The sequence below is a fragment of the Ceratotherium simum genome, chromosome 2 (assembly GCF_057802395.1).
Source record: "Ceratotherium simum simum isolate JZ-2026a chromosome 2, ASM5780239v1, whole genome shotgun sequence".
NCBI classification, from domain to species: Eukaryota; Metazoa; Chordata; class Mammalia; order Perissodactyla; family Rhinocerotidae; genus Ceratotherium; species Ceratotherium simum.
The window spans coordinates 3428626-3450219 of NC_141901.1; the positions used below are offsets into that span (position 1 = coordinate 3428626).

Here is a 21594-nt window from a genome sequence, read left to right on the forward strand (position 1 = left end):
GGAGCATGGACAACCAGCTAATTACTGTAACAGTCATGAACAAGAAGCTATGGGAGCCTAAAGGCAACTTTTAATGCTTTAATTCCTGAGACCAAAGCATTCCCCTCATCTCTCTCTTAGTTCATTTGGTTGATTCTGGACTCAGGCCAAATCCTGCCCCAGGAAGGCCCGCAGAATGGGAAGCGTGGTGCAGGCCTGGCACACGAGGACAATGTGTCACTGCAGGACTTGGGAGTTCCTCTCCAGTTTGGAGTCAGTCAGGACTGGCTCCTTGCTGGGAAGCTATAAATCTGGAAGGTCAGAGACAGGCAAGGTTAGTTTACTTCTTAAGCTTTCAGTTTTCAGTGCTGCTTACAGCCTTCAGATATCTGATATCTGAGAAAGGGAGAGGAGGTGGCACCCAGAGTGGGGATTGACTTGGGAAAGCGCCAGGGATTGGCACCCTCTGTCTCTGCAGTACTGGAAAGAGTTGCAGAAGGTGGACTGTAAACACCAGCAAATATTGACAGAGTGAAGGTCGTGGCAAGACCCTTTGGCCCAAGTCTGTCGTGGAAGGACAAGCCTGCAGTTCAAAGGGACTGGTCCACTGGATTTGCATGAACAGAACCTGGGCAATTTCTAAAACTGAGTTTTAAAACTGGCAGCTCTTTTACCAGCTCTTTGTGTTTTTGAGAAGCCCCTCCCTGTACCAACTTCCTTACAGCTGTTCTTGTTTCCTGTTGTAGGATTTTTTTTCATTTCCAGAGAAGGGAAATCAGTACAACCCTTCCATAGGAGGGAAGTGGTTGGTCTGATCTTAAGCAGTGTTAGAAGATCTATTTTAATCCAAACCAGGCATCTGGGCTGGGTTAATTGTAACCTGGGTCAAGCAATGGATCACAAGATGTTTTCTCGGTTTGCGTGCTGTCTTGTGGTTGTGTGGCTGGTTTCTGCCTCAGATGGTATGTATGCTTTTCCTAAGCTCAGTTTACAAGGCACTTGATATCGGTTTGTGGGTTATGAGGTATTCTGTCTAGGATCATAATGAAATTTAAATTAATGAAATGTATTTCCTTTTTAGAAAAATCTCAAATTACTTAGCCAAATGATCTGTACTCAATAGGGGCTTAGTAAATATTTATTGATGATTCTGCTCTATGAAGTGGGTGGTTATCTGTTAACTTTCCCCTTCTGTTCTGGGAGCAAAAAAAGTACCAATTTCAAAATCTCGAGAGGTCTTATCTGTTATAAGCTCCAGGACTGCTATTTGGCAAGGGGATTTTTTTCTTTAGGAATGAAAACTTATGGCTGAATTTGAGTGAAATTGCTGTTATCCTTTTGAAAACAAAACTTTGGGAATCCTTGGGAAGGGAGGAATGTGGAAGGGCCTGGACCTGGAAGAGTACGAGGAATCAGAATCAATCATCCAACAAAATACACTTGGAGGGGGAATCTGATAAGGGCTTCCTCACAGCACATGATATGCCAAGTGAATCTGTTTTCTTTTTCCTTCCAGCAGAGAGCTGTCCAGAACTTCCCCCAGTGGACAATAGCATATTTGTTGCAAACAAGATGGAAGGAAAAATCCTGGGGACTTACTTGTGTATCCAGGGCTACCACCTGGTAGGAGAGAAAACCCTTTTCTGCAACGCCTCTCTGGAGTGGAATGGCTCCCCTCCCGAGTGCCGCTGTAGGTTTGGTCTTTCTGCTTCTTGTCCATCTCATCAGCCCACTGTGTTCTTTCACGTCCTATCTCCAGTAGGCCATGCTCAAACTTTATAAAAAAGAAATTCTCAACTTCCAGGCATCCATTTTTAAAGCTCTCTAGTGGTGGAAGTTCTTTTAGAAGGCACATGATCAGCTCTTGATCAGTATTAATTTAATTGAATAGACTCAATCACCCCTATAAGAAGGAAAAATATCTTCCATATATTAAAATTACTTTTTTTGGCTCTAATTTATTTAATATCATACTGCTTTAAAATTTTTATATTATGAAAAATTTTAAACATATACAAAAAAGACAGAAAAGTAAAATGAACTCATATGTACTCATCACCCAGCTTCAACAATTATCAACACATCACTAATCTTTTTTTCACCTATAATTCTGCTTTACATTATTATTACTTTGAAGTAAATATATCATATCATTTTATTTCGTCCATCATCTAAGTTTTGAACTGGGAAAAATTTATGTTCTCAGTTTACAAATGTGATAACTGAGGTCCAAGTATTTTGCTCAAGTTCACAAAACATTTGTGATATCTATAGAGATGGAGAATAATTAGTCCATATCTTCTTTATTATCACTATTTTTAGGAATAGTTGGATTAGTTTTCCTTTATACCTAGAGTAAAGCACACCAATATGTTTATTTTTTATTCATATGACCAAATTCGCATCCTTCTGCATTCTCTCCTAGTTTTCCAACTGGGAAAAACAAAACAAAACAAAGCAAAAAATGATGAGTAACGTATATATTTGGCTGGATGAAAGGGAAGGAAATACTTGCCTCAAACATAGGCTCAAGAATTTTGAGCAATGCTTAACATAACAGGATGATGAACATGCTCTTGGTAATTTCCAGTTATGCTTAATTACCTTTAGTAAGTTCAAGTGCCAGTTGTCACTCTTGTGTGTAACCAAGACCTTTTCTGCCACACTTAGGCCAACCCAGTCTTTTCTTATCCTGCGTTGCTGCAGTTTGGTACCCGTTACCAGACACTATTAAAAACTGCAGTTTTAGCTCTAATTTCCTGTTTTCTCAGCGAAGCCTGAGGAGGTGTAGCCATTGCTGTGGTGGGCTTCAGCCTAGTCTTTTCAGATCACTGCCTGTTTCCTTCTTCAGTCGGCCACTGTCCCAACCCTGTGCTGGCGAATGGTGAGTTCAGTTCCTTGGGGCCTGTGAGTGTGAATGACAACATCACATTTAAGTGCAATGAGCACTACATCCTCAAGGGCAGCAGTTGGAGCCAGTGCCTGGAGGACCACACCTGGGTGCCACCCTTTCCCGTCTGCAAAAGCAGTTAAGTATAAGAAAAACAAGCACAAATCCCGAAGATACTTATCAGCAGTGACACCCTCGGCATTCACCGCATCCCTGTGATGCTTTCCTCTTTTCTGTATCTGGGAAGGGCTTAAGATCTAGTGTGTAGCCAAGAAGCAAGTGGAGCTCACAGAGCCAAGCCTCGACTCAAGTGACGTATGCCAACAAAACGAACAGCACTTTTGTCTTTTCTCAAGTAGGATTCCTGTCCTACTAGGTCCAAATTGGGTAGTTTGGGGCATGTGACTATTTTTTTTTTTAATTCCAAGATAGTGACTTAAAGTTTTTATTTGCAAAATACACAAACAGGAAAAAAAAAAAAACCCACAACTCATCCATTGCAAAATTAAATGAAATGAGTTGAAATGCACACACATACACACCTACACACATATATACCTACAAAAATAAAACTTTGCTATATATTTTTAATTGCTTTTTTCATGTATAATATACATGAGAATCTTTTTCAGATTAGTGTATATAGTTCTATCTCCTGCTTTTTAATAACTGCACATGGATATGCTATAATTTATTCCACATCTCTCATATTGATGAACACATTTTATTTTCATATTTTTGCTATTATAAACAATGCTGAAATGAATGTTATCATATATCTGTGTACACAAGCATATATCTTTGTGTCTATGCTGTTATTTCTATAGTGTGGATTCCTAGAATGATTGGTAGGTCACAGGATATCATTATTTGCAAAATATACTTAAAAGATTAAAAACTTCTACTAAAAATTCATTCTAGGATACAAAATAAATATTAAAAAGTTGATAGTTTTACTTTTTAGTAATAATTATTATATGAATATTGAAATGTAAAAATAATTCCATTCATGAGACCTGTATGAAAATCTACTGAGGGACAAAAAATAAGACTTGAGTAAAAGAAAAGATATGCGATTATCCTGGATGGGCAGACTTGGTATTACAATGCAATCCTAACCATAATTTTAAATTAAAAAATATGAAACAAAAAATTAATTTTAAAATCTCATTTGGAATGGTACATATCTGATATTGCAAATTTATTTATCTATTTAAAGATTATTTTTTTAGAGCAGTTTTAGGTTTACAATAAAACTGAGAGGAAGGTAGAGATTTCCCATATACCTCCTACCCCCACACATGCATAGCCTCCCCCATTATCAACATCACTCACCAAGACTGTACGTTTTTTACCAAAGATGAACCAACACTGACACATCATAATCACCCAAAGTCTGTAGTTTATCTTAGGGTTCACTCTTGGTGTTGTACGTTCAATGGGTTTGGACATATGTATAATGACATATATCCATCATTATAATGTCATACAGAGTATTTGCACTGCCCTAAAAATTCTCTGTGCTCTGCTTATTCATCTCTCTGCTCCCCACCCCCACCCCCACCATTGATCTTTTTACTGTCTCCATAGTTTTGCCTTTTCCAGAATGTCATATACTTGGAATCATACAGTATGTAGCCTTTTCAGATTGGCTTCTTTCACTTAGTAATATGCATTTAAGTTTCCTCCATGTCTTTTCATGGCTTGATAGCTCATTTGTTTTTATCATTGAATACCATTTCTGGGTGTACCACAGTTCATTTATCCATTCACCTTCTGAAGGACCTCTTGGTTGCTTCCAAGTTTTGGCAATTATGATTAAAGCTGCTATACACATTGTGTGAAGGTTTTGTGTGGACATAAGTTTTCAGCTCCTTTGGGTAAATACCCAGGAGCGCAATTGCTGGATCATATGGTAAGAGTATGTTTAGTTTTGTGAGAAACTGCCAAACTGTTTTCCAAAAGGGCTGCACCATTTTGCACTCCCACCAGCAGTGTATGAGAGTTCCTGCTGCTCCACATCCTTATCAGCATATGGTGTTGTCAATGTTCCAGATGTTGGACATTCTAACAGATGTGTAGTGGCATCTCATTGTTGTTTTAATTTGCATTTCCCTGGTGACATATGATGTGGATCATCTTTTCATATCCTTATTTGCCATCTGTATATCTTCTTTGGTGAGGTGTCCGTTAAGGTCTTTGGCCCATTTTTTAATTTGGTTGCTTTCTTATTGTTGAGTTTTAAGAGTTCTTTGTATATTTTGGATAACAATTCTTTATCAAATGTGTCTTTTGCGAATATTTTCTTCTAGTCTGTGGGTCGTCTTCTAATTCTCTTGATATGTCTTTCACAGCACAAAAGTTTTTAATTTTAATGAATTCCAGCTGATCAGTTTTTTTTTCATGGATCATGTCTTTAGTGTTGTATCTAAAAATGCATCACCGTATCTAAGGTCATCAAGGTTTTCTCCTATGTTATCTTCTAGGAATTTTATAGTTTTGTATTTTACATTTAAGTCTGTGATCCATTTTGATTTAATCTTTGTGAAAGGTGTTTGGTCTGTGTTCAGATTCACCTTTTTGCATGTGGATGTCCAGTTGTTCCAGCATCAATTGTTGAAGAAACTATCTTTGCTCCATTGTATTGCCTTTGCTCCTTTGTCAAAGGTCAATTGACTATATTTATCTGAGTCTGTTTCTGGGCTCTCTATTCTGTTCCATTGATCTATTTGTTTATTATTTCACCAATACCACACTGTCTTGACTACTGTAGCTTTATAGTAAGTCTTGAAGTCGGGTAGTGTTAGTCTTCCAACTTTGTTCTTCTCCTTCAATGTTGTGTTAGCTCTTCTGGGTCTTTTGCCTCTCCAAATAAACTTTTTTGTAGATATCCATAAAATAAGTTGCTGAGATTTTGATTGAGATTGCATTGAAGATTCAATATGGATCAAATTGGGAAGAGCTGACATCTTGACAATATTGAGTCTTCCTATCCATGAACATGGAATAATTCTCTATCTAGTTTTTCTTTGATTTTGTTCATCAGAGTTTTAGAGTTTTCCTCATATAGATCTTCTATATATTTTGTTAGATTTATACCTAAGTATTTAATTTTCCTTGGGTGCTAATGTAAATGGTATTGTATTTTTAATTTCAAATTCCATTGTTGGTATATGGGAAAGCAATTGACTTCTGTATATTAATCTTGTATCCTGCAACCTTACTATAATCACTTATTAATTTCAGGAGATATTTTTGTTGATTCTTTTGGATTTTATACATAGACAATCATGTCATCTGTGAACAAAGACAGTTTTATGTCTTCCTTCCCAATATCCAATATATATACCTTTTATTTCCCTTTCTTGCCTTATTCCATTAACAAGAACTCTCAGTACTATGTTGAAAGGAGTGGTGAAAGGGGACATCCTGTAAATTTATTTTTTGGAAAATGATGAGTAATGTATATATTTGGCTGAATTAAGGGGAAGGAGACACTTTATCAGATAGTAAGATTACAGCAAAGTTACTATAAGTGAAATAGCATTAAAATGGCAAATTGTAGATACTATAATTAATATGCCATTAAAATAGCTAAGTACTGACACAGAAAAGTAAAACAGTTTATTTTAAATTAGTGGGGAAAGTCTGTATTCAGTGGTAATGGGATAATTATCTATTTAGAAAAAAACAAAGAACTCTACCCATACCTTACCAAAAATAAATTCCAAATGAATTTAAATATATAAAGGTAAAAAGCAAAATTACTACATTCTTAAAGAAAATGTAAGAAAATATGTTTGTTATCTTGGAATGGGGAAAGTCTTCCTGGAAGCGGTAACATAAAACCCGAAGTCATAAAAGAAGAAGATGGACAGATTCAACTAAATTTTAAAAGTCAAGCTTCTACATATTAAAGGACATCATAAAAACTAAAAGATAATAATAGACTTGAAGAAAATATTTGCAACATATTTGATGGCTAAAAAGTTAATATTTCTAATATACAAAGACGCCCTAAAATCAGTAAGGAATAGACAACCCAATAGAAAAATGGCAAATTTTCAGGATGGACAATTCCAAAATCAGCCCCAAACAGCATTTATATTCCTCAAATTTATGAAAGGATATTGAATGTTACTAATAGTTACGGAAGTGGTTATTAAAATTACATACAAATTCTTTGCTAATCAGATTAGCAAAAAATTAAAAAATCTACTTCATCTAATATCTTTCAGGATATGAGAGATTATGAGAGCTGCTTATGTCAGTGACAGAAAGTGATATCACTCTTCAGATGTATTTTGGCAGTAGCATTAAAATAATAAATAGACATACAGTTCAAAATCACAAACTATATATATTCTTATTTAGAGAGTTTGGGGTTACTTAAAACATAGGTATATACTATATGCAGTTAAATTACAAGCATATAATATCATTTACATCATTAGCTTGACACAGGTTTTTTATTTCTTCCAGGCCTTTTCTATTTTACTCTCCTTTAATTCAATAGTTCCTATCCTAGCTCAAAAATGCAGGATCTCTGTCTTTTAGTGCTAGTTCATTGCTCAATTCTAGGGGAAGCTCCCTAGGTTCCTAAATAAAGCAGATTCTCTTCTGTTTAGACCCAAGACCCACGTCATCTCCTTCAGTTCAAAACTGTACTCTTAAAAGTCACCAGAAGAACCCTGTCTAAACTGGAGTTCTTTAATCAACTCAGTCAAGTTCTTTTTTTCTGTCCTCTATACAGCTTTTGAACTCAGTTTTTGACCTTTTAAAAGTTATTTATTAACTGCTCAAGTAATACATCTCTGTTGTAGAAAAATACAGAAAATAAAAGAAGAAAACATTTAATTACCTACAAACCTACCACCCAGGGATAAGAGAGTACCTTGATATATAATTTTTCAGGCTTTTTTGTTTTCTGTTCATATGTAGTTTGTATATAACTATGTTTTACAGAAATAGTATTATACATACTCTTCCGTGCTTGGCTGTTTTTACTCAACTATTTGTTTTGAAGAACTTTATGTTTCAGTGAATATACATCTACATAATTATTCTTAATTTAGCCCTAAATCTCGATCAACATGTTTAGACTCAAATAATCTCAGAGCGGATAGGGACCTTAGGGATACTATTATTAACCTGCTCGTCTTATAGGTTGGGGAGGAAGCTGGGAAGGAGGAAATGGCTGCTTCACTGCCGTGTGGTTAGTGGAAGAGGCAGAACCAACACTCACAACATCTAGTACCTCATCCAAGTCTCTTTCCACAATTTTACAGACTCATCCTCTCTCCTCCCATCCTTCTCCTTTTTTCTGAAGCGGTCACATTGCACAACTCTGTCCCACAGGTGATGTCAGCCTCCATTTGAGCTCACACTACTTATCGCCTGTCTCAGGGAGTTACTCCTTCCACCTCTACCTATGGTCTAATTTTTCTCTTTTTGTACACTGACAATTAGCATCTCTACAACTTAAACTTCCTTTCCTCAAGCTCCTGCCAATCAGAAAGTACTCTCAAATCACTAATGACTCACAGAATGAGCTAGGGGAGAGGGTCTTTCCCATGGACAAATATGATTTTGACCAGAAGGAAATGAACAGAGAACATGTCCCCAGATCCCACATGTGCTGCTGTGAAGACGGTGCTGGCATAGCCAGTTGCACTTAGGGGTGCTGTTAATTGAGCATAACCAGACTTCACAACTGTCACACCTATACTTCTGTCTCTCAGGACACTGTGGCCCTCCTGGGAATCCAGCTCATGGCTATTTTGAAGGAGGAGATTTCAGCTCAGGATCTACCATTACTTACTACTGTGAAGAGAAGTAAGTGTATGCAGCCTTTCAAATACAAGATCTTGCCCATTGACTGGTACCATTGTTTTTGGGAGTGACCCAGTCTGTCTCAACTTAGTCTGCTGGTTTCCTCCTGCTTCAGGATTCTGAGCTCATTTTGATTTCGAAAGGTGCTTTAGCCCACTGCCAGCTCTCCACTATCCCTAGAAGAAGACTGATCCTCATATTTGTCCTAATTACAATATCATTTTTTTCTGTTAGTTAAGACAAGATAAAATATTAACAATGTATGTTTTTCTAAAGAATTTCAGAACAAAAAACTCAAAGAAATACAGAACATGTGGAAGTGTAGAAATAGAAGAATTTAGAGTATAGATCCTTAAAACCACCCTATTTAAAGTCTAACCTTAATTTAGACTGCCTGGTCACCCACCTCACAGATCTCCTAGCCTTTTCTTTTTTTTCTTGCCTCAATCTTATTAACTCAGAGTCACGTGGCCTCACTGGCATTTCAGTCTTATTATATACCTCCAACAGACTTGGCAGTCAACTCTCATGTTTTTCATATTAAAATCTGCAGCTCCTTTTTAGCTAGTTCTCTAAGATTTATTTGAAGGCCATCTCTAGCTTTCTCCTTTTTAGAGCATAGATGACAGATGCTTTTTTTAAGTTACTGAATGATGAAGTACTTCTTCGCTCACCCTCCCCACCCAAAAACAGTGTGCATAAACACACATATTCAGAATTTCTAACTTCTCCATGTTTTATGGGTTGACTCTTTGCTTGAGTCCCCTCCAACCCCGGGAGAGTGGTTTTACTTTATTACTGTTTTGTAACACGAGATAACTTACACATGCATTCAGGCTCAGGCAGGGATTCTATCACAGTATGAAATACTGAATACAACTACACAAAACCAGCCTTAGCTGCCAGTTCAGAAGGTGGAAAGACTGAGCGTTGCTGCCATTCTAATTTCTGTTCAGGTACCACTTAGTGGGCACGCAGCACCAACAGTGCATTGATGGGGAGTGGAGCAGTGCAATTCCAGTCTGTGAGCTGATCCAAGAAGCTCCCACACCAGCTCCACAGACTGAGTGTGAGAAGGCGCTTGTAAGTAGCACAAGTATATCTTGTTCACGGCTGTATCCCCAGGGCCTGGCATTGCTCTTGGCACATACTCAGTAGATATCTGTTCAATCTGGGATGTCTTTGAATGCATTGGCCTTGGCCTGATTGTAGAATGGGGCTCATAAACAATTAACTCACATTTTTACAAATGGAAGTTCCCATTTGCCACTATCGTCACAATTACCTCATGAGGCCCTGTTGGTAGGAGTTACTGTCTCGTGTACTTTACACAGCAAGGTGCATAAACTCATATCTTAGACTTAAAAGTATTGCTGTGAAACATCTCTAAAATTCTTCTAGACTCCAAAAAGCACTGACTAGATCAATTTTCATGGAGACTCCTCTTTTAGTTTATGTTTATTACTGGGATAATAATAAGTATATTTAAGCTAGAAAATTTAAGTGACTCATCATGTTGAAGACTCTGGCCTCTACTTAAGCCAGGCTGGTTCTGAGCCCCATTCAGGGACCTAAGCACTACCCACTGGCCTCAGAGTATACAGCTGCGTCTCAGTTCTTAAGTTGTAACTTAAAAATTTTTTTCTTTCTACAGTTTGACTTTCAGGAGAGTGAGGAAGTTTGCAAAGCTGTAAAGAAATTTATGCAAAGATTACAGGAAAATGGCTTAACAATGGAGGAACTAAAATATTCTCTGGAAATGAAGAAAGCTGAGTTGGCAGCAAAAATGTTACCCTGACATTGTAACTAAGCAGACTAGGTAATAGAAATACACATATGAATAAATTTTTCTCTTGGTTCTGAAATTGGTTTCAGGTTTTTCTCTCATTGGACTGAAATGCAACTTCATAGGAACCAGCTGCAGTTGTATAATGCACTGTGTGTGTGTGCATGCGTGCGTGTGTTGCACTCAGAATGTGGAAAGACCAGGTGTGATGGTTGTCTAAGACCAGAATTAGCAACACATTAAGGGAGAGTGAAGGGTTTAATTTCCTGTCTTTAAGGATGGTGGGAAGCTCAAATTACAGCTAAGGTTGTGCCTCATATTTTAATATGATACATGAATGATAAGGCAAAAATTAACCTCAAGTCCACCAAAACTTATAACGCAAAAATTAGCCTCTCCTTTTGGGAAAATAGGCACAAAACAGTTGTATTCTTAGAACGACCTATTGAGACAAAAGTAGAATTTGCACCCAAATTCTCTCCTGGGTGTCCCCTACATCCTGTTTATGAAACCAGGTTTCCAAATCTCCTGCAGTAATGTTGCTTACTGCCTTTTGGGTGAAACCCAGCCCTGCATGGTAAATTTGAGATGGTGCAACACAAGTGAATATATTTTTTTCTCCTTTTTTAGAGGGCGGAAGAAACAAGAATCCTAAGGTTTTCCTGTCAAGATGTCATAGTGAGCTGCTATGAAAAGCTGCCCCCCATCTCTCACTCTGACTTCTACTCAAAACACAGGAAATCTGGGCAAAATACATAGGAGAGCTTGAAATAATGGAAAGTCTCTAGACGAAGTTATGAAGGAGAATAAGAAATGGACTCTCGGGGCTGGGCCCATGGCTTAGTGGTTAAGTGCGCGCGCTTCGCTACTGGCGGCCCGGGTTCGGATCCCGGGCGCGCACCGACGCACCACTTCTCCGGCCATGCTGAGGCCGCGTCCCACATACAGCAACTGGAGGGATGTGCAACTACGACATGCAACTATCTACTGGGGCTTTGGGGAGACAAAAAGGAGGAGGATTGGCAATAGATGTTAGCTCAGATTCGGTCTTCCTCAGCAAAAAGAGGAAGATTAGCATGGATGTTAGCTCAGGGCTGATCTTCCTCACAAAAAAATAAAAAAATAAAAAAATAAAAAAGAAATGGACTCTCAAGTAGCCCAGTCTGTTAATAGACACAGACATGTATGTACATACCATTAATTCGGGGTGATTAGAATGAAATAAACATCTTGCACTGAACAGCGTGTTATGGGAGCGCAGATGTGAGGAGGATGACTTCTGTCTGGGAGGAGGAGGAGGCAGGAAAACTGTCAAGAAAGGGGTCCCAGTTATTTGGGCCTTTGAAAGTGAGTAGGATTTAGAGACAAAGATTAGGGAGAAGGACATTCCAAGTGGAAAAAAGATTTGAGAAACATAGTAAGAGAGTCACAAACATTTTAACCTAGTAAATCCACTCCTAGGATTAATCTAACTGGAGCAAAATAATTGTGATTTGAAGCTATTCATTATATACTAGCAAGACCTTGTGAACATTTGTAATATCCAATCTTAGGAAAATGTTTAATAAATTATGGTACATCATATGCAGTGCAGCCTTTTACAGTGATAACTATGACCAGAAAATCTTAAAAATATGTTTAAATAAAAATAGAATACAGAATAACAAGTACTTATGATAGCATTTATTTAAAACCTTTATTCTTGTAGAAAAGGACTGGGCAATACGAGGCAGAGAAGAAAACAGTTGTTTTAGAACGGTGAAATTACAGGTGTTTATTCTCTTAAAATTCTTTAATGTTTTAAATTGAGTTTTTAATAATTTTTTTAAAGGTGCTACACAGGGCCAGCCCAGTGGCTTAGTGGTTAAGTGCGCGCACTCCGCTGCTGGCGGCCTGGGTTCGGATCCTGGGCGCGCACCGACGCACCCCTTCTCCGGCCATGCTGAGGCCGCGTCCCACATACAGCAACTAGAAGGATGTGCAGCTATGACATATGACTATCTACTGAGGCTTTGGGGGAAAAAATAAATAAATAAAATTAAAAATAAATAAATAAATAAAGGTGCTACAGAGAGGTAGGGAAGACAGGGCATGTCTAGGGAATAGCACATAGCCTGGATTGGCCTGGATAAAGCATGGGAATGATGAGAGACAAGGCTGGAAAGACACATTAAAGCCAGCTTATGGAGGGTTTTAAAGGGCATGTTAGAGAATTTAAACTTTATTTGGCAGGCAGTGAGTAGAGATGGGAGACTTTCAAGCAAGGAAGTGGCAAGGACAGAACACAGCAGATTCCTCCCACAACAGTGTGCAGTACAGGTGGAAGGAGGAAGAGACAGAGGAACTAGGATGGCCTGAACTGGTTTGGTGGCAGCAGAAAGAGAAAAGAAACAGCAGACAGGAGAGACATTGCAAAATCAAATAAAAACAACTTGTCAACTGATTGATTGAACACTGGAGGATGAGGGAGGGGAAAGGTTTAAAGGTGAGTCTGAAATTCCATTCCTGGGAGCCTGGGTTAATGTCAGAGTCAGAAGGTGAAGCTTCTGGGCAGGAAATGAGAAGTTCCCCTTGGGGTGTGCTGAACATAAGGTGCTTATAAGACATCTAATGGGCAACCCAAAATGTAAGTCTGAGGTGGGGAGAGCAGTCAGAGATAAAAATGTAGTTATGAGGCAATTCTCTCACAGGGAGTAGTTAAAGCCATGAGGGCAGGTAAGAGAATCAAAGATGTGAAGGGAAAATTTTAAAAAAGAAGAACCTGAGATGTATCTGTACCTAAGGATGAAAAGGAGGAAGAGAGGGGCCGGCCCAGTGGCACAAGCCGTTAAGTACACGCGCTCCGCTGCCGTGGCCCGGGATTCGCGGGTTCGGATCCCGGGCGCGCACTGACGCACCGCTTGGCAAGCCATGCTGTGGCGGCATCCCATATAAAGTGGAGGAAGATGGGCATGGATGTTAGCCCACGGCCAGTCTTCCTCAGCAAAAAAGAGAAGGATTGCCAGATGTTAACTCAGGGCCGATCTTCCTCACAAAAAAAAAAAAAAGGAGGAAGAGGTGGTAACAACTAAGAAAGAGCAATTAGTGAGATAAGGGAATCGGGAAGGATTAGGGTAATGGAAGCCAAAGGAGAAGCTAGTTTCAGGAAGGAAATGATTAGCAGTGTTAGAGGCTGCCGAGAAATCATGAGATGAGTTAAAGAAATTTTGAATTTGGAGATAAAGGTGTGCCCCAGAGAGGTAAGTCAACAGGGTGGGAAGGAGCCAGATTGGAAGGCAACAACAGGAGGGGCACGGAGTGATTAATGAGAAGGAATCTTTTGAGAACTTCAGCCTCTCATTACAGAGGAAAAATGAAATTTGATATTTTGGCAAGATTGAGGGAACATTTCAGAAGGAAAATAAGGAAGGAAAAGAACAAACAGATCTCTTCTGAAACAGAAGTGAATAAGGAGAGAAAATTTGAGGTGGATAGAAGCTAATGTAGAATGATTTTTTTAGTAAAGTAGGAGGCAAGATCATGTACTGAGAGTAAGACAACACGGCAACCTGGAGAGAAAAATTTGGAACAGTCACTGTGGAAAGTAAAGAAAAGGACTCCAGTAGATTGGGAAATGGTATTTTGAAGACCCAACTTTGATCTTGGTGGTGGTATTTCCTCAGCTTGGGTCTTAAGACTTTGCACAATCTGGAATCCTCTACGCTCCTTCTTGTCAAGTCAGCCAATCAGTCTCATCTTTGTGACTTGGCCCGTGTTCTCTTTACCTCTAATACCTTTCTCATTTTCGTTTAATAATTTCCACTTTTCATTCACAGCCTAGCTCAAATCCCATATCTTCTGTCAAAACTTGTGCTATGGTTCAACTCCTTTTCTGAAAACTTTATGGGACTTTTGGTGTTTATTACAGAAAAAGTGAAGTTCTCAGGAAGAATTGCTCTTTTTTTTTTTTAATTTTATTTACTTACTTTTCCCCCAAAGCCCCAGGAGATAGCTGTATGTCATAGTTGCACATCCTTCTAGTTGCTGTATGTGGGACACGGCCTCAGCATGGCCGGAGAAGCAGTGCGTTGGTGCGCGCCCAGGATCCGAACCCGGGCCGCCAGTAGCGGAGCGTGCACACTTAACTGCTAAGCCACGGGCCGGCCCAAGAATTGCTCTTTAATAGCAATCTCCTGAGCACATAAACCTTAATCCTCAGGATTAATAGCTTAATTGGATAATGTCAGGGTTTGGGATCCTTCCTAGATCTATGTGATAACAAACATGGCCAGTCCATCATTGCGTTCTTCTGAGCAACTCTCAATGATAGACCACCTCCTGGAGGTCATTTGGTGCCCAGTGTGCAGTAGTAGTGGTGGTGGTGGTCGTTAACATTTATACAGCCCAGGAAGCTCAGCACAGAGCAGGAACTCAGTAAATGTGTTAAACTCCTCACCTTTTGTATTTTCTTGGGGCGGGATAGAGACCAGCACAGGGCAAGGTCATCAGTTCCTGAGCCCCAGGAAAGCCTGATGGACCTAGCATCACGGAAAGTGGATTGTTTTTTGTGGACCTAGACTGAACCCTGCAGGATCCAAGGTTTCCAGGCTAGCTGGATTGCGTCTTTTTTTTTTTTTTTTTTTTTTTGTGAGGAAGATCATCCCTGAGCTAACATCCGTGCTAATCCTCCTCTTTTTGCTGAGGAAGACCAGCTCTGAGCTAACATCTATTGCCCATCCTCCTCCTTTTTTTCCCTTTTTTCCCCCAAAGCCCCAGTAGATAGTTGTATGTCATAGCTGCACATCCTTCTAGTTGCTGTATGTGGGACACGGCCTCAGCATGGCTGGAGAAGCGGGGCGTCGGTGCGTGCCCAGGATCCCAACCCCGGCCGCCAGTAGCGGAGCATGCGCACTTAACCTCTAAGCCACGGGGCCGGCCCCTGGATTGCATCTTGTATAACCCTCTTGTGTTTATGAAAAGGAAAAAGAATTCTGGCGTCAAATTTATATTACCATTTCACTTAGGGGAAATGGTTGGCAGAGGAGAAAAACTATTGCAACATGTTATCAAGAATGAGGGCTAGTGAAGAGGAAGATTAGGTAAACACTGGTGCTTTATTTCTGCTGTTAATCATTCACTGGGCCAGTAGAGAGTCTCTGCCCATCCATTTCCATTCAGCCGGCCCTGACCAGCCAACCACAGGGCTGGAAGTTAGGGACTTTTTGGTGGAGCAATTACTAGTTATCTTCAGGGTATTCCAGTAAGCTCTGATTTGGGGAGGAACTAGGACTATCGGAGATCAAGGCTGTTTTCTTCCTTGAAAAACTACCCAAGGCAGCGTGATAGAGTCTGCTACTTCTTCCTCAGCTCCCTGCAGGTCAGTGGATTACTTGGGGTACCTTGAGGGGCAAAGCTGGGGTTTGACTCTTTAAGGAGTGCAAGATTAGAAGGATAAAACAAAGACAAAAACTTGGGGATGTTTTCAGCAGAAATCTTTTCAGGAGTTCTGCAGTGGGAGGTAGTGTGACTTGAAGAGTACTTTTAACTCCTTCTGAGCCTCAATTTTTTTGATTATAAATGGGGGAATAATAATGCAGACTAATAAAATAAAGAGAAGCAGAAAGAAGTAAGACACTGCTCTCGCTATTCTATCTAAAAGTTGAGTGTATTGCTTCATCGATCCTTTACCATATCTCTACATAGGGGAGCTGAGGCAGGAGGTAAGCCAGACTTCCCAAAGCGGTTCACAGGAGACCTGGTTTTCATAGTCTGCATTCTGAAAATTGGTGCAATTTCCTTTGGAGATTTTGTTAACCCCTTCACATCTCCTCCACCATTGGCATTAGATTTGATAATTAGAAGGATGTTGACCAGCCTCCAATTAGTTTCCGAAGCTGGAAGCCTTTGCTGTCCTCAGCTCCTTTCTCTCCCTCACTTTCTGAATCTGGCAATGCTGATTAGTCTTCCTTCTTGAAACTCCCCTGTCCCTTGGTTGAGCAGGACGTAGTACCATTCTGGTCCTCATTTCAATTCTTCAACCACTCTTCTCTTTGCTGACCGCTGTTCTGTCTCTAAACATAGTTTGTACAAGGAGAATGAAAAGGAGAGTATCCAGGAGAGGAGGAAGCATCAACGAGGGTTTCTATTAAGTGTAGAGATGCATTTGAATGTAATATGAGCACAGAAGGAAGGAGCTGATAGAGAGATAAAGACGTTCTAGGATGGGAGGGGAAAGTGTGGAAGCAAATTCTTTCTGGAGTCTGAAAGTGATGTGGTTGAAAGTGCACATGTAAGCAAGGAGACACTCCACCTGAGGCTGGAGAGAAATATTATCCTTTCCAGAGGTATCTGAATTTTAAAAGGGGAAGTTTAGACAAAATAAATACACTAACTTAAAAGTAATGCCTAATGGAAGGAGAAATTTGGAGGCTGAGGATTTTCCCAGCGCCTCCCCAAGTGTACTGCACTGACAAGTGCCAACAGTATTTTCACAAGAGACCCTCCATGTTGACTATAGTTCTTGATTATCGAGCCATGCTGTGGCAGCATCCCATATAAAGTAGAGGAGGATGGGCATGGATGTTAGCACAGGGCCAATCTTCCTCAGCAAAAAACGGGGAGGATTGGCATCAGATTTTAGCTCAGGGCTGGTCTTCCTCACAAAAAAACAAAAAAATAGAGGAAGATTGGCACAGATGTTAGTTCAGGGCAAATCTTCCCCAGCAAAAAAAAAAAAAAAAAAAAATCTGACCTTTTGAGGCCAGCCCCATGGCATAGCGGTTAGGTGCGCGTGCTCCGCGGCTGGCAGCCAGGATTCAGATCCCGGGCGCACACCAATGCACCGCTTGTCAGACCATGCTGTGGTGGCGTCCCACATAAAGTGGAGGAAGATGTGCATAGATGTTAGCCCAGGGCCAGTCTTCCTCAGCAAAAAGAGGAGGATTGGCATAGATGTTAGCTCAGGGCTGATCTTTCTCATGAAAAAAAAAAAATTGTGACTATAATTCTTGAGCTGGTTTTATTTCTATAGGAATTTTAAAGGTGATGATGTCATTGAAATATGAGGGCATTTGCTAAGGAAGTCTGAGCTTTTCAGTGGCAGTTACACAATTCTAGACTTTGTAGGGAATAGAAAGATGACCTAAGTTTAATGTCATGCTTTTAGAGACGAGAAACTGAGATCCAAGGAGCTGATGTAGCTTCTTCAAGATCACAGAATTAGATTGCTATACTGCTGACTCAAACTCAGGTCTCCTCAACTTACAAGGCTTGTCCTCCATCTCCATACTATGTGGTCTTCCGAGTCCTGTGAAGGTTCTGCTCGGGGACCGCAGGGAGTAGTGATGGTGAACTGCAAATGCTACAGCTGGCCCACTGAACCACCACACATCCTGAGAACTAGCAAAAAGAGTTGAATCACTGTATCGTCTCTTCAAAATTGACAAAGCACCTCCCACACAATATTTCATTTGGTCCTCAGTAAGGCAGTTAGTACTTCTCACTCTGAAGATAAAACTAAATTGAGTTTCATTTATTTCACATTTATTGGATAACTATTATATGCCAGTTACAATATGAGGTTAGAACTAGAAAGTTGAATACATACCTGTTTTGTCTTCAAGGGACCTACAGTGTATTTTAGGAGGCAAAAGTGAATAGATAGTTACCATACAATGTGCTGTTACAATTAAGTTATTGTCAAAATACTAGGGGAGCATAGAAGAGACTGATATTTCTTGGTGGCATTGGGCAATTCTTCACCAAGGAGGTGACATTTGACTGGATAGTGCATCAAGGGGAGGATGGAGGTAAGAGCATTCATGCACAAGAGACATTATATGCAAATGCTTGCAGGTATTTTAAAAAATTCCAGGATGTGCTTTGGGAAGGGTAAGCACCTTCATGAGGTTGAAGCTCAGCGCTTTAAGTAAGCAGAAGCAGAGGGCGAGTTGGGAGAGGTTTGGGGACCATTGTTCTTTTTAAGTAAATTCCTTTTTAGGAATATAACAGCATCGACCTGGAAGCCGGCTTACAAAATGTTTGGAACCTTTTGCAGTGGTCTAGGGTAGGGTGAAGGGAAATATGAGAACCTAAACCTGGACTATGGAAGTGGGGTGTAGGAGAGTGACAGATGCTAGTGTTTCGATGGCCAACGTGACAGGACTTAGTGACTGAATATGGAAAAGGGATCAGAGAGGAGGCTAGGATGACTCAGGTTTCTAGTCTAGGGAGCTGAGTGGAGATTGTTTGCTTAGCTAGGCCAAAACACAGAGGTCAAGTAGTGTTGGAAGGAAGACAGCGCGTTCAGTTTGGGGTATGTTGGATTCCAAGTGCCTGAGAGATACAAATGAAGCAGCTGGAAATACTGATCTGGGATTAAGTTATAATGGAAATTATAACTTACATTTTTTTAAAGAAGGTTTTTGCTTAAATAAGAAATCTAACAAGTGGTTGCCAGGGGTGGTGGGTGGGGGGAGGTGCAGGGTGGTGGTAAGAGAAGTCAACAGAGGTTGGCAAAAGGGTACGAACTTTCAGCTATAAGAACAAGTTTTGAGGATCTAATGTAAAACATGATGACTATATTGATAACCCCATATTGAATTATTGAAATTTGCTGAAAGAGTAGAACTTAAATAATCTTGCCAAAGAAAGAGGATAAATACGTGAAGTGATGGATACGTTAATTAACTAGATGGTGAGAGGAAGTCCTTTCACAATGTGTACGCGTGTCAAATTACCACGATGTACACTTTAAATATCTTAAAATTTAGTCACTTATACCCCAATAAAGCTGAAATTAAAAAAAAGGAAATCTAACAGATCCAAAAGTTTTACTTGACTTTCAGGATTGCAAGTGAAGACAAATGTGTAATAATTTATTTCCAGATTTGCAAAGAAAACTCAAGTGTCTCTAACTTTCAAAAACAGAAACGTTAACTTAAATATTATCCCAGACAAAAAACAATTTGCTAAGATAACCAGTCAGAATTATAGACTTTTCTAGGGTTAAATGTCACATTCAAGTAGCAAAGCAATAATCTCTAAAGTCCAGGAACTACTCCTTAGTTAGAAATAACATTTGCAAGGTCAGTTTTATGATGCAGATATCTCCTTTTCTGCAGCTGCAGGGGAAGAGAAAATATCTCCTCCTCATCTTGCTGAGATTTCTTTCACCAGCTTTTAGACAGGTCCACAGTTTTAAGGCTAAGCACTAGAATTCCACCAGTTAGCCACAAGTGTAAAGGAGGCAGGTCTGAATGACTCAGAATTTACATATGAGACGAAATAGGGCAGAATAAGATTTTTATTAACAACTGAGTTTCCGGAACATGTAAGTTTTGCACCTACAGGAGATAACTGGGCCTGGAGATCTGTGAGTCATGGATGATGGTCAAAGCCATGGGAGTTGATGAGTTCTTCCCAGGAAAACAGCGAAGGGTGAGGGAGGACAGCCCCGTGGGCACCAGAGTCTCTGCTCAGGGTGGGCACTGGGTCTCACTAGCGCCAAGGGCCACAGGGAAGACCCGACCAAGGGCTTCTGGCCCAAGTCCAGTGGGCTTTCCTCTGCGCCGGGGCTTCATTCAAGTCCCTCAGGGATGCAGCCGTCACTATAATTTTATGTCATTATTATGTCGATGTTGTGACTCTAGGAGTTCTGGTCCTGTCAGAGTCACATTCCAGCACCAATTCTATCACTCTCTTCCCTAACGTTTCTTTTGAATGTTTACTATGTGCCATCCAAGCACCAAGCGAAGCTACCTCTCAGTGATTCCGAGAGACATGTCTAGTTATCATTCTTACTTTATAAAAAGGAAATTGAAGCTTAGAGGAGCTTAGAGGAGCTGAGTATCTTGCCCACGGGCACACAGATCCCATGAGGTGTAAACAGGATTCAACTCAGATGGCCTGGATCTGATTCCAGAGCCCATGCCCTGGAGCCTAGCCACATATTGTTGTCCTGTGTCCCCAGCACTGTGTCTTTGGCATCGGTGTGAGGCTGAGAGATACAGATTCCTCACCACAGTGTAGGGTCTGTATGTGTGGCTGCCTTTTATCTCCTGTCATAAGCTATGGAGAGAGGAGAACTAGTTTTTCTTTACCGCTTCCCTCCTTAATGTCCTCTGTGGAATGGTTGATGATATGATGACTTAGGGTTAACGATGGGGAAGAGCCTAGAGCAAAATCGCTGGGGTCTGTTTTCCTCAAGATACAAGTGTGCCTTGCTTTAAAATCAGTTAAAATCTGACTTTGATAAAAATGAACACTATAAGAGAGATGTGGACATGGAACCGTATTATTTTTCTTTAAAACATATTTTATCACTAGGTGCTTTTTAATGTAAATCCAGCAAGCTTTTACGGAGCACTTTAGCTGTGTGAGGCAGTGCTAGGTACCATGTAGGGCAGAGATGAATCAGGACCTTCCCTGTGACCTCAAGGACCTTGTGGTCTTGGGGAAGATAGACCTCAGATGTCAGTGAGAAGCCAAGCCAGAATCTAGGTTGTAACCAGAATATGGAGACTGGCCTGGAGAACGGGAGGGGGCACTGGAGAAGAAACCGACAGAATGAGCAGGAATTGAAGAGTGAAGGGTGAGAGCGCAGATGACATGGGCAGGGGCAGGAGCTAGAAAGTGTTTCGAACTGTCAGGGATGCAGGTCCAGCCAGAGCACGGGGCTCAGACCTGACTCTGAAAACCTCATCACCAGAAGCAGATTCTTGAAGGATCAGTTCACTGCAATCAATTTGCTGAATTTATCAAATTATCAATTTACTGAACATTGCTTTAAGAAATATTCATTTTGAATATACTCAGTGATTATAAATATATTCTTTTTGAACATGGCTAGTGAATAAGTTCTTTGTAGCAGCATTTTAAGTATTTTTATTCAATTTCTTAAAGGTAAAGATTTAATCTTATGGCTGTATTTTTATTAGTATATTCATGAATATTTTCCCGAGTATATTCAATGTATGTATTTTTCTTGTGACTATCATAACAACTGCAACAATTCATATGGGAAATGTGCACTTTACACTACTATCCTCTTGATTTTTTGTACTCAAATTCTGTTTTGCCAACATATTGGTATTTTAAAATCTCTTTCTTCAATTTCACTGAAATTCAA

At 40.0% G+C, this 21594-nt stretch overlaps 2 protein-coding genes across 2 annotated transcripts in view; both read left to right on the forward strand.

The window, feature by feature from the left end:
- The first annotated feature begins 883 nt into the window (after positions 1 to 883).
- Positions 884 to 10525, forward strand: C4BPB (complement component 4 binding protein beta). The gene is made up of 6 exons (XM_087418254.1): positions 884 to 941; positions 1496 to 1669; positions 2831 to 3007; positions 8611 to 8704; positions 9658 to 9784; positions 10356 to 10525. Exons 1-6 carry the CDS (start codon positions 884 to 886, stop codon positions 10497 to 10499), a joined length of 774 nt encoding a protein of 257 aa, XP_087274380.1. The 3' UTR covers positions 10500 to 10525.
- Positions 10526 to 15772: 5247 nt separating this feature from the next.
- Positions 15773 to 21594, forward strand: part of C4BPA (complement component 4 binding protein alpha) — a 36840-nt gene continuing 31018 nt past the window's right edge. Inside the window, exon 1 of the mRNA XM_087437369.1 lies at positions 15773 to 15843. The gene's annotated coding sequence lies outside the window, so the exon portion shown is untranslated. The remainder of the gene's footprint in view (positions 15844 to 21594) is intronic.